Source organism: Pleurodeles waltl, chromosome 6 (assembly GCF_031143425.1).
Source record: "Pleurodeles waltl isolate 20211129_DDA chromosome 6, aPleWal1.hap1.20221129, whole genome shotgun sequence".
NCBI classification, from domain to species: Eukaryota; Metazoa; Chordata; class Amphibia; order Caudata; family Salamandridae; genus Pleurodeles; species Pleurodeles waltl.
The window spans coordinates 972,373,652-972,386,493 of record NC_090445.1 but is presented as its reverse complement, the minus strand read 5'-3'; the positions used below and the strand labels follow the sequence as shown (position 1 = coordinate 972,386,493).

The 12,842-nt window shown below is 48.2% G+C and overlaps 1 protein-coding gene across 6 annotated transcripts in view; it reads left to right on the top strand.

Annotated features, from left to right (window-relative positions):
- Nucleotides 1–12,842, top strand: part of MYOF (myoferlin) — a 686,313-nt gene that overhangs the window by 584,112 nt on the left and 89,359 nt on the right. For all 6 annotated transcript variants that reach the window (XM_069239822.1, XM_069239820.1, XM_069239821.1 and 3 more), the window contains 2 exons: nucleotides 11,495–11,650; nucleotides 12,426–12,517. In XM_069239822.1, the coding sequence (XP_069095923.1) occupies nucleotides 11,495–11,650; nucleotides 12,426–12,517 (248 nt within the window). The remainder of the gene's footprint in view (nucleotides 1–11,494; nucleotides 11,651–12,425; nucleotides 12,518–12,842) is intronic.

Here is a 12,842-nt window from a genome sequence, read left to right as displayed (position 1 = left end):
CAACTTTCTAAAAGTTGCATTTTCAAACTTACAATTTAAAATCTGACATCAAATAAGCTGTGATTTTAATTTGTGAGTCCAGAGACACCAAACTCCGAATTTCTATCTTTTCTCAAATGGAAGTTACACTTAAAGGTTGCTTCAAGGTAACCCCAATGTTGACCTAAGGGAGAAATAGGCCTTGTAGTTGTGAAAAATGAATGTAATAGTTTTTCACTACCAGGACATGTTAAACTTAAAGGTACATATCCAACTTTCTCTGCCCTTGGGGCTAACCAGGGCCTACCTTAGGAGTAATTATATGTAATAAAAAGGAGGGTTTCAGCCTGGCAAGTGGGTACACTTGCCAGGTCAAAATGGCAGTTTAAAACTGCACATACAGGATTTGCAGTGGCAGGCCTGAGACCTGTTTAAAGGGCTACTGTAGCGGGTGGCACAATCCGTGCTGCAGGCCAACCAGTAGCATTTAAGTAACAGGCCCTGGGCACATATATTGCACTTTACATTACAATTGAGGATAAGCCAATATTAGTTTGTTTTAGCACCTGCTCTTTGGCACTGGCACTGGTTAACAGTGGTAAAGTGCACAGATTCTTAAAGCCAGCAAAAGATGAATTCAGAAAAACAGGAGATCAGAAGGTAAAAGGGTAGGGGTAAACCATGCTAAGGATACCAGGTCTGAGTGTATTAGCAGTTTTGGGAACATGTAAACAAAATATCCTGTCTTATACAATTTTACTAAAATAAATATAACTTTTGAAAACGCCATATGCACTTAAACATGGCATCATTTTTCAGATTTTGTGGCAGCCTATTTTATACTTTGTGCTGCCTATATTATATTGTGTAAAGTACATTTTCAACTAATGATTTACACATTTACAGTACTTTCTGTCACAGACAGGGACTTCGTAGTACTATAAATACAAGTCACTATCTCCCAGTGTACAAACCATGATTCACATAGATGACTTATCTGGTTAAACATGAATACAACTGAAGGGATTGCAATATCTAACTGATGTTTGCTGCCAAAACAATGCATTTCGGACAGACCTTTTTAACTTGCTTTTATTTTTCATCTACGGTACGTGCATTCCATTTTAGATGCAGGTACCAGTATGTGACAGGCCAAGAAAATAGCTACTGAATAGTTAGTTCTGTTAAGTTATGGATCTAACCCCAGTGAGGAGATGAGGTCTAACGGCTAGAGCTGCCATCTTTGGAACTGGGGAACCAAGCTCGAGCCTCAACTCACTGTCCTGTAATTTGGGGCATATGACTTAACCTCACATGCTTTATTAAAACAAGCATTTGCAATGCAATAGGTCTCGCATTTGCTTGAGTTACAGCTACTGGCATTGTGAATTCAAAACTGGACTTTTCTTGCCACATAAGTTGGTCAATTTTATCTTCTCCTGCCATATAATTCCAGTGGCCCTGCATAAAACTAGAGCACTTTCATTTACCTTCTTCCTCTATCTGCAGCAAGAATGTAAATGTTGCCATTTAGCATCCTAATTTACATCTGCCAGGCTAATTCCAATAGAATACCGCTTTCATCACCCCACCATCGGAGTTGCTGGCTGGCTGACACAATTCCCCCAAAAAAGAAACAAGACAGTCACAGAGGAGAAATAAACTAGAAGGGTCACCCAAACATATCAAGAGTGTTCAAACAGCCATAGCGTAATAAGGATGTTAAGTTGGCCTCAATCATGGTCATAATTGTAATAAGGAGAGATTATTAAAACATATACAATTATCATATAAACCTTTATCAGCAATACATTTTTGGCATTAGACTGTAATGGTCAAAACAGCCCATAGAGAGCACCATAACAAAAATATCATTTGTGAGAAATGTGGTCATGTAACTATAGTGTTAGACCCTAGAAGGCATAACTCCATGGGGAGAAAACAGGAGAAAGTAATGCAGTTTAACCATATACTTAGGCCCTAGAGGGCGTTTTTAGGGATAGCAGTCCTGCTGCAATGATATTTCAAACAAGGCCTTTAAAACAAAACTTCTCCCAGCTGTTAAACAAAAGTTCTAGCCATGAGAAAGCTTAAAATACACTGAATGGTGGGAGGGGTTATTATTTTGGAGCCCCCGCAAGTGTGGGGACCTAGAGACGATGTACACAGAGTGTTTTGAAGGTGGCCCCATTGTCCTAGGACCACCACAGGTTGAGTTATGAGAAAAACCTGTTTTGTAAAAGTAATGCCCTGCAAGGCAATATGGGGTGAGTGTTCATGCCGCAAATATTGTAGTATGTTGATATGACTGTAATGCTTAGAACAGCCCCTAGTGAACACCACAATCAAACAGCATTTGGAAGAAACACGGTCATGTAACCATACAGTCAGCCCTTACAGAGCATAACCACATGAAAAAAGAATAGGAGAAAGTAGTGCAATATAACCATATATGTAGCTCCTAGACAGTATAATGCATTACATGTTTTCAAGGTTAGCAGGCCTATTGTAATTCTATTACAAACAAGGCCCATTAAACACAACTTTACACAGCTGTAAAACAAAAGTTCCAAGTATGAGAAAGTATGTTAAAACAAAAAAGAGAATGCATAGTAGTAGGGGTTATTTTGGAGTCCCCCACCAACATAGTGTGTGGACCCAGAGATGGACAGAAAGGGCACATCTTGGTTAATGTTCTGAAGGTGGCCCCATTGTCCTAGGACCACCACAGGCCGAGTTCTGAACAAACATGTTTTGTAAAAGTAATGTCCTGCAAAGCATTAGGGGGAAACTTTCCATGCCACAAATATTTTAGTATGTTGATCTGACTTTAATGCTTAGAACAGCCCCTAGAAGGCACCACAATGAAAATAGGTTTTGTACAAAGCATGGTCATGTAACTATATAGTTAGCTAAGAGAGAGCATAACCACACACAGAAAATGGCAGAAAATAATGCAGCGTAACTATATATTTAGCCCCTTGAGGGTGTAAGTGCATTATTCATTTTCAAGGGTAATAGGCCTATAGCAATATTACAAACAAGGCCCTTAAAACACAAGCTAATCCCAGCTGTAAAACAAAAGTTCCAGACATGAGTGCTTAGATAGACACTGAACGGTGGGAGGGGTTATTATTTTGAGGTTCCCACTAACCTAGTGTGGAGACCCAGGAATGAACGTTTTAGTGGTGGTCCCATCGGGACAAACATACATTGACACTAATTTCTAGTGCAAAAGGTCATTTATTTAGGACAGGATTTAACATCAACAACAACAACTTTGAACTGTATGAAATCCCTCTCACCCATCTTTCAACTTAGAAGCTTCCTTATGCCCTTCCTTCTCTTCTAATATCTCTCATCAAATCCCCTCCCCTAGACACTCCCCTATTCCTTCCATGCCCTCCTTGTTTGTAAACAATCCTCCCCCCCCCATTCTGATCCTTCACCTCATTTTTCCCCTTGGAAGGGGGGAACAAGCCCGCATCTGGCTCTCCCCCCTCCCCCATTTCCTGCCAACCTTTGAACACTGCACCTGCCCTAACTGACGTTGAAAACCTAACCCTACCTACCTGACTCACACCCTACCCTTAAAACCCCCTCTGCCTTGTTGCCTACCTTCTGTGCAGGGCGGGTGGGTGGTCAACACCTTTCCCCTCTAATGGTCGGCCCGGAAAGAGGCCGACCCCACCCCTCCAAACCCTTTTATCCCCTCCCTAAAACCCACCCCTACTCACCTGTCCCCCAATCACGGCGCACCCGCGCCACTTCCTGCAGTCCCGAAAAGACCCGCGGAGAGACTAGAGCGAGTCTCTCTCTCCGCGGGCCCCCCCATCGGGACAAACATACATTGACACTCATTTCTAGTGCAAAAGGTCATTTATTTAGGACAGGATTTAACATCAACAACAACAACTTTGAACTGTATGAAATCCCTCTCACCCATCTTTCATCTTAGAAGCTTCCTTATGCCCTTCCTTCTCTTCTAATATCTCTCATCAAATCCCCTCCCCTAGACACTCCCCTATTCCTTCCATGCCCTCCTTGTTTGTAAACAATCCTCCCCCCCCCATTCTGATCCTTCACCTCATTTTTCCCCTTGGAAGGGGGGAACAAGCCCGCATCTGGCTCTCCCCCCTCCCCCATTTCCTGCCACCCAGGAAAACCCATGTGGCGTTTTTCTGCCCCACCCGGCAAACCCTCGTTTGCCACCCTAATTCCTTCTCATGTCCTGATCCACAGGTCCTCTCCCCACAACTTCTCCAGCATCAGCCTCAAACCCATTAAATAATACGCATTTCCCAATTGCGATAAATGAACTCCATCATCTCTGAACAATGTCCCCTCCTGTTCCTTAATATCCTCGTGCCTCAGCACCTTAATTCCTTGTGCCCAGCAAAACACCCTCATTGCCCTATTCAACTTTTTCCGAGCCCGTTCTATGGCTCCGTGGTTAATTGCCCCTCTCCATACCCGTCTGGGTATAAACTCTGTCCATACCAAACATGTCCCGCACAGGTTCCGCTTCAACAGCTCCAAATCTTTCTGCATAAATTGTATCAATGCAAGCCCAGATTGCCTCACCAAATCATTTTCTCCCAAGTGTATCAGCAACAAGTCCGGGCATCCCCACTGCGGCAAAATCCCTGTGATAAATGGGAGTAAACTCCCCCACCTCATTCCGCTCTTTCCCCACCAACGCACTTCGTGTTGTCTGCTGGGCAGTCCCATTGATCTGCCGTAGATCTGTCTTTCCGCAAATTTTGCCGCCCAATGTACGAATGAATGGCCGACCAGCCAAGTCACTGTCTTATCATTCCGCGGTCCGGCCACGCACCCTGTAAGGAAAAAACACTGTAACAAATGTGATACGAACTTAACCCCCCCCCCCAACCTGTGTTTCCTTAGGGCCTAACGTAGCGCTCGCAGCATCGGGATTTCCATCTACCTATTGCTTTAATCTTAGCCCAATCCCATCCCAAATGAGCTGCAGCTGTTGCTGCCCCGATCCTAAAGGAGTGCGTTCCAAAATCCCCTGCTTGTCGCCCAGTCCGGCCCAAAGCCATCCTCAAAACCTGTAGCAACTGATAGCTAGTGAGTTTCTTTCCTGATGCATGTACAAACACCCCTGCTTCCCCTGCCTGCCCCCACTTTTGTTTGAAAACCATCCACTCCTTCACTGGGCATGCTAACTCATCACCTCCTTTCTCCAACCATACCCACTTCCCTTTTCCTAGCTGGTCCGTCTTGGACTTCCTGAGCCATATGCCCAATCTCCCTTGATGCAAGCAGATCTCCCTCTCCTTCACACCACAGTCCTTGCCTATGCCTAGTAATTCAGATACCCTAAAAGCCCCGAAAAACATCCAGACCATACACAACCTGAAAAGTCCTACCTCGTGTTCATCCGTGCAACATACTGGCAAAACATGCAAAAGTTCTTTCAGTATCCCAAATGTAATGGGCTCTCTTGCCTTAGTTCCCTCCCCGGCCCTAACCCTGCCCCATCCTTTCAACATTTTTCCCAACAAATCATTCCTTGCTGGATCCGTACCAAAGAAAAGCTTCCCATAAAATGAAACTCCTGCTAATTTCCCGCCTATCGTGGCCGGGGATAGCCCTCCCTTAATCAAGTACAGCACAAAGCGTAAAGCCCGTGCTTCTAAACACTCAGACCCCTGAGCCCAGAAATTGCCCTTAAACTCTTCAAAAGATTGAAAGTCCAACCATGCCAGCCTGTAACTTCGCCGCGTAGAGACTGCCAAAGACATCTCCACCAGCCCCGAGATCATCATGCCCCCCACTCCCAAATGTCTGCCGGGACCGTAGTCTTGGACTGCTCCGCTCCTGGCGCCAGGTCGCGAAAACGCCGCCACTGTGAACGAGATAGGGAGTCTGCAATCTCGTTGTATACCCCTGGTATGTGTGCAGCTTTAAAGATAACATTGAGAGATAGACATTGCAGCATGAATTGACGCAGCAAGCGCAACACTCTTAGATCTCTGGCTTTCTGTCTGTTCACCAATTCAACTACTGTCATATTGTCCACTTGGAAAACTACCGTCCGATTGGCCAGTTCCCGTCCCCAGACTGCCAGTGCCACTAACAAAGGAAAAAACTCCAGGAACGCAATACTCCTTCCTTGTTGCAACCACTGTTTGGGCCATGACTCCGCGCACCACCTCCCATCCCAGTAAATGCCAAAACCCGACGCGCCTGCTGCGTCTGAAAATATTTGAACTTGCCACACTGTGTCCACATCTCCAAAAGACATTGGTACCCCATTAAACTTCCTCAGGAACATCTCCCATACCTTTATGTCCTCCCTCAGGGCCAAAGAAACTCTTATCCTATGGTGAGGTAACACTGCCCCTGACATGGACAGCCCAAGTCTTCTACAAAAAGCACGTCCTCCCCTCACCACTCTACATGCAAAATTGAGATAGCCTGGTAGTTTTTGTGCAGTCCGTAACTCCATTTTGTGCAGCGTTCGCACAACTGCTAAGCATTCTAGGATTTCCTTCACTTTTGCTGCTGGCAGTCTTGCTACCATTAGCTCCGCATCTAGCTCTATGCCCAAAAAGGTCATGATTGACAGCGGGCCCTCTGTCTTTTCCGGTGCCAACGGCACTCCTGTCTGCTGCATCAATCTCTGAAAGGCTCCCAAAGCCAGCCCACATGTCCCGGATGCCGCCTCCCCTACAAAAAGAAAATCATCCAGATAGTGTGTCACTGCTTTGTGGCCGCTTGTTTTCACAAAAACCCACTGCAGAAAGGTACTGAAAGTTTCGAATAGCGCGCATGATATCGCGCAACCCATAGGTAGGACCCTGTCTACATATATGGCTCCATCTAACTGCATGCCTAGGAGGTCAAAATCTGCTGGGTGAATTGGTAACAAACGGAAAGCCGATTGTATATCACATTTCGCCATTTCCGCTTTTAACCCGCACCTCAGGACTAATTTCACTGCGTCATCCACCGACGCGTAAATTACTCTGGTATCTTCCTGTGCGATAAAATCATTTACCGACGCCCCTTCAGGCCATGACAGATGATGTATCAGCCGAAATTCGCCTGGCGCTTTCTTGGGAACTACTCCTAATGGGGATATCATTAAATGATCCGTTGGCCAGTCGAAAAATGGACCTGCTATTCTCCCAAGTGTCACCTCTTTGTCTATTTTGTCGCGTATTACTTGCGGCTGTTCGTTTGCAGACCGTAAATTATCTGCCCATCGCCTCTGCCGAGGACCTTGATAACCTACCCTAAAACCTTCTCGAAAACCCCATTCCAATTGTCTGGCCCTATTCTTGTCTGGGTATTTGCGCAGCCATGGCAACAATACATCTAATCTAACTGGCGTAGGCCCCTTTTGGCGTAGGAGCACCTTGTGAGCCCCTTCCTCTTGACGCCCTCCATTGCTCTGCCGGGCTGTTGAGGGAGAAACAGTGTATGACTGGATGACGACCCCCGCACTTGGAGCAGTCATGTTTGAACCTACACTGAGCCCTTGAACAGAAACCCTTGTTGAAATTCCAACAAGCCCCTGTGTTACTCGCCTGCGTTTTTGTATTATTTCCCGCCCCTCCCAGAGCGGGGCGCGCCTGAAAGGGCTTATATGTTACAGGCAACCCGCTCGCCGTATGAGTGGATGCTGCTGTATGTGCTGATGCCATCCATTGCATCCATAATTCTGGGTCTACGTCCCCCCATGGTTTCTCGGGATTGATGCTCACCCGGGCTCTAAACTCCTCGTCATAACTTAGCCATGCGAAACCCCCAAAATGCATCTGAGCCTTCCTAATGATATCCATGTACTTAAAGAGCGCGATGGCCCGGTCTGGGTATTTTTCGCAGTATATGCTAGCGAAAATCAAAAAGGCAGATGTCCAATTGTCCATGGTAATGGGCACCCTAGGCCTGCGTGCTAACTCCCACTCCTCTTCCTTGGAGCCTTCTTTGGCTTGTATGTCCCTATGTAGTAGTTTGAAAACGTCAACATATTCATGTTTCCATATCTTTGTCTTAGTTTTTTCCGCGACATGAGACCCTAAAGGCATGGCCAAACCCATGTACGGCAGGCGCTTCTTGTGCGCTCCCCCTTCTTTGTCCTCCGCGTTCTTGCTCTCCCCAATGGGCGGGCTAACCGCCGTTGTAGTACTGGTGGCTGCCGTCTCTTTATCCTTGTTCATGTCGCCCTTCTGTGCTACGACCTCCCCCGGGTTATCCAAAACTGACCCATCTCCCACACCTATTGATTTGCTCGTGCGCGTAACCTTACTAGCTACTCCCCCGTCACCCCAAACTGACCACCATCTCCCCTTACCTCCAATTGGTTCATCCCCATAACGCGGCGCTCGCCTCGTCATTCCGCCACGTGGCCTCGATAGCCTTACACTTGACGGCCCTTCCGCCATGACGTCGTCCTGAAAAAGAAAAGCAGAGGCAGGGGTTGCGCCGCACTTGCGCCTCCGCCCCCCCCCTCTCTTAACCTCGCTCCCTTCCTCCTCACGCACTTCTCCATCTTCCCACTCTCCTTCATCTTCGTCATAGTCCAATTCCAACTCATCATCCTCTTCCCCGCCTCTTTTGTTTTCCATATACCCTTGAGGTTTGTTTGACGGTAGCTCTATTGTACTTTGGCCCACATGGCGTCCGCCAACCTGCTGATGTCCCCGTTCCCGCGGTGTAGAGAAGGCCGCCGTAGACCCCTCTATTGCTTCGTTCCAACGCGCTTGGGCCGTATTGCACCCCGTTGGTGTCCCCTTTTTCTTGCCAACCTCCGACGTTGACCTTGTGCTGCCTCTCCCCATGTGGCCGCCTGAACCACTGGGGCTTTCCAAGCCAACCTGCCCCTCGGCCGCACAAGCCTCCTGGAACCTACCTTCTCCTGCCTGTGGTATCCAAACCCAGCTACCTTTGCTAACCCCTGCTGCCTGTACCCCCTTCGTGTCTGTGACCTCTTTAACTGTTTTGGTACCCTCGCGTCGCCTCCCTAGCTCCTCCCTGTCTTTGCATAACTGCGTCCATCTGGCCTCGGTTTCAGCCACAGCCCTACGCTGTTCGCGAATTCTGGCTTCTAAATCCCATGTTTCTGACTGGTCCCACCTCGCCTGGGGGGCAGGTCCGTGTAGCCCCCCCTCCATAATCACCTCCCCGGATTGCTTAGGTAACTTCGCCTGGCGTGGGGCTGGTTTGACCCGGCCCGCCCCTGCCCTGGGTCTCCCCAAGTATTTGCCTCTTTTCTTGGCTGGCGGCCCATGGCCCATGTGTAATGCACTCCCGCTCTTAGGGCGTGACAAATCCAATGGGGCCTGCAACCCACTGGGCCCCGGCGCTGGCTGTTCGGTCCCGACCCCCTGTTGCCCCGGGGTTTGCCCTGCCATGTCATCCCCTGGCCTGCCTGGGGGCCCCCCGCGTGCCGGGCCTGCGCCGCCTGCTCCCGTATCGCCTGCGCCCTGGTCCTGAGTGCCCTGGGTCTCCCCCCCAAACATTAGTGGGCTCAATACGTTAGGAGTCTCGGGCCGTACCTCTGTGGCCCGTTCCTGTCTCACTGGTACTTCCTCTGTGTCCCCTTCTGAATCCTGAGAATCGCATGCTGCGAATGCCGCCGCTACCCCGCTTGACGCAGCCCGTGTTGGGCGTGTCATGCCCACCCAAGCCTGCTCCAATACCCCGGGCCTAAGCAAATCAGCCCTCCCAGCCTCGCCCAGTACCCGGAGTGCTGCCCTGACAGCCTCCGCATCAGGAACGTTAGCCATGTCCCCCTATGCCTTGCCCTGTACACCCCCTATTTGAAAATATAAAGAATTGTTTTTTTTTTTTTTTTTTTTTTTTTTTTTATATATATATTATATTTTAATTATCCTCCCCGAAGGCCCTTGCTGCTGTGGGCCTTACCGCCTCCTATGTGGCCCCCACACCCTTTTTGCCCCGTGTGTCTAGCCCCCCCCCCACCTTGATACGCCTCCCGGTTCTTTAAAATTTTTTGGCAGGCCCGCCCAGGCGCTGCAGCTGTGTGGCCTCGTCTGACAGCAACCGCGTGGTACCTGTGTGAAGGCCCCAGCTGGAATGCCGCCTCGCGGCCTCCCGAAGAAATTGACACGTCTCCGGCGCTATGCGGCGAAAACACGCGGGAACCCCTGCAGGCCAACGCGCGCCTGTGCCCTCCTGTCCGTGTCTTCGTGCCGGAGAAACAGTCTCCCGGGTTCCGGGGACTGTCGGGAGCGCCCGGGGGGGGGCGCGGCCCAGGCCGCGCGTGTCCTAAATGCCGGCGGGACGCCGCCTACTAATTTGCCTGCCCGGCCCCCGCGCAACCACTATATGCCTCCCTGAACGCCCACCCCACCCCTTACCGGTTGCAGATGCACCGGACCCTGCCTAAAAGCTCCCTGTACTCGCCTGAATTGGGCCCCAACCTGCCCTCGCCGTCTCCTAACCTGCCGCTCCACCTCAACACCTTTCCCCTCTAATGGTCGGCCCGGAAAGAGGCCGACCCCACCCCTCCAAACCCTTTTATCCCCTCCCTAAAACCCACCCCTACTCACCTGTCCCCCAATCACGGCGCACCCGCGCCACTTCCTGCAGTCCTGAAAAGACCCGCGGAGAGACTAGAGCGAGTCTCTCTCTCCGCGGGCCCCCCCATTTTTGAAAGGCAAGGCCAGGAACGAATGAAAGTTGATGGGCGTGGTTAAAAGCCAACAATAGTACAACAGGTCAAAGCGCTTGCCGGCTTGACCTAAAAAAAAAAATGTAACGTCTGGTTCTCATTTAAAGCGCACTAATGCCCTTAGGCAAAATTCGCTCTATATCCAACCACAACGATAAAAAATAACAAAAAACCTACCCTCGTTGTGCTCCGGATCACAGTTGTATGCACTGCGTGACAGTCATCACAGTAAATTGTTACGGATTCTAAACACTTGCAGCACTCTGCATTACGCCACTGACTTTTATTACAGAGCCATAATAAATCAAAGTGATGAGGAGTCCCAAGTCTCCATATCGCGCAAGTATTCATTGGCGTTGGGCTGAATGGAGCCCCGGTCAGCGATTTCGGGGCCATGCATGGTTCCCCCCTCTCTTGCGCCGCAGAGGCCTGTGTTATGCCTCTCGTTACCTAAAGTTGGGCTACGGTTTTCTTCCATCTATTCATAGACTAGGTAACAATATCCATGATAAACCACAAGGGGGCAAACTTCCCACACGGAAGAAAGTGATAAAATCCACCATTATTTACTTCGCTCTTTGATTACTAACTCAAGCGTCAGCTAAGACCGTCAATGTGTTTGCTTTGTAGAGCGCCTGCTCCTGCAGATACAGTTTTGCGGCTCCTTTTACTCTGGCATTCATTGATGTTCTCTTGCGTTTTGTGCAAATATACAATTTAAATGAACCTGACAATCTACATGGTCTGTCAATGTTAAGGCTTTGATTTTGAACGAGGTATGTTTAGCTTCCAGCTGTTTATGTAGAAGTCTGTAATAGGGCTTTCGTTTGCCTTCTTTTTTAGGGTTCCTTTCGGATCTATCCACTGTCTGATGACCCTGCGGTTCCTGCTCCTCCACGTCAGTTCCGGGAGCTTCCAGACAGCGGCCCCCAGGAGTGCATAGTGCGAATCTATGTTGTCAAAGGCTTCGATTTACAACCCAAAGACAACAATGGGCTGGTATGGAAAGTGTCTGTGGCCAGAAGTATACGGTGCATGCATTTGCTTTAACTAGATCAGTTCAGGGCAGGTCTGCATTATGAGAACCAGCAGTAATGCAGTATGACTCATCATTTCGACATTTAAATTGTATATTTGTCTCGGAAGGCCGAATTTTGTTTGAACTTTGGCCTTACACAAGACCCTGTGCATCCTTTGTTAAAAAGTCAAATGATAATGTGTGCATTAAAGTTTAAAGTTGGCCAAATTAAATTCAACCCTCGAACATCGTTGTCCAGAAGCCATTCTGTAGACATCCCTCATGTACGTTTAGAGGTAGATTTGCAGAATTTATTGAAGTGGGCCATAACGTACCTCATTAATTTAACAGTTTGATAGCTGCAACTAAGAAAACGTTTTCTCAAATTCAACATAAATCCTATATTTCCCCTATGAGGTGACTTGGTACTGAATATTGACACTATATTGGACAACTGTTCTTCTGTTTAAATGTTGATCCAGCACTGCCTACACATTCCTGTGGTAAGTTTACCTGCCACAGACTCGGTCTGAACAAGGGTCGAAGGGGCAGGCACTTAAGGGACTGTCAGCACTGCTGCTCTCGAGATGGGAGTTGTTAATACAGCAACATCAGTCCTACATCCCAGGGCACGTTTGGAAATGGCCCCAGCTGACAACATCCACTGGATTCGTTATCACTGAAAGTAAATGTTCTGATCGCTCGCTGGTGTCCCCATTATCGTACAATGCCTAACTCTCACTTTTGTACTTTCAGTGTGACCCTTACATCAAGATTTCACTGAGTAAGAAAGTGATTGAAGACCGCGATAACTACATTCCCAACACCCTCAATCCAATGTTTGGAAGGTAATTGTTTTCTTTTTCACTTGTCTCTACTCGCTTTGAAAAATGCACTCTATTCATTTTGCTGCACGACGGTAGCAAAATGGAAGTTGCTTTCTAAGGCAGCCAAACACGTCATCTAAAGCTTCAGTGTATAAGCTGAATCTCCAAAATAGTCAATTCAACCCATATTTATAAGACGGCACATTGTGAGGTGACGCTGTACTTGTCAAAAGTGCTTATCAGCAAAGGGCAAATCTGAAGCTGGGCATCCTGTCCGTTTCAGTGCTGCTCGCTTTACCTTAGTAAACCAAAATACCAGCTGAGGAGCCCCATGACAGATGTTACT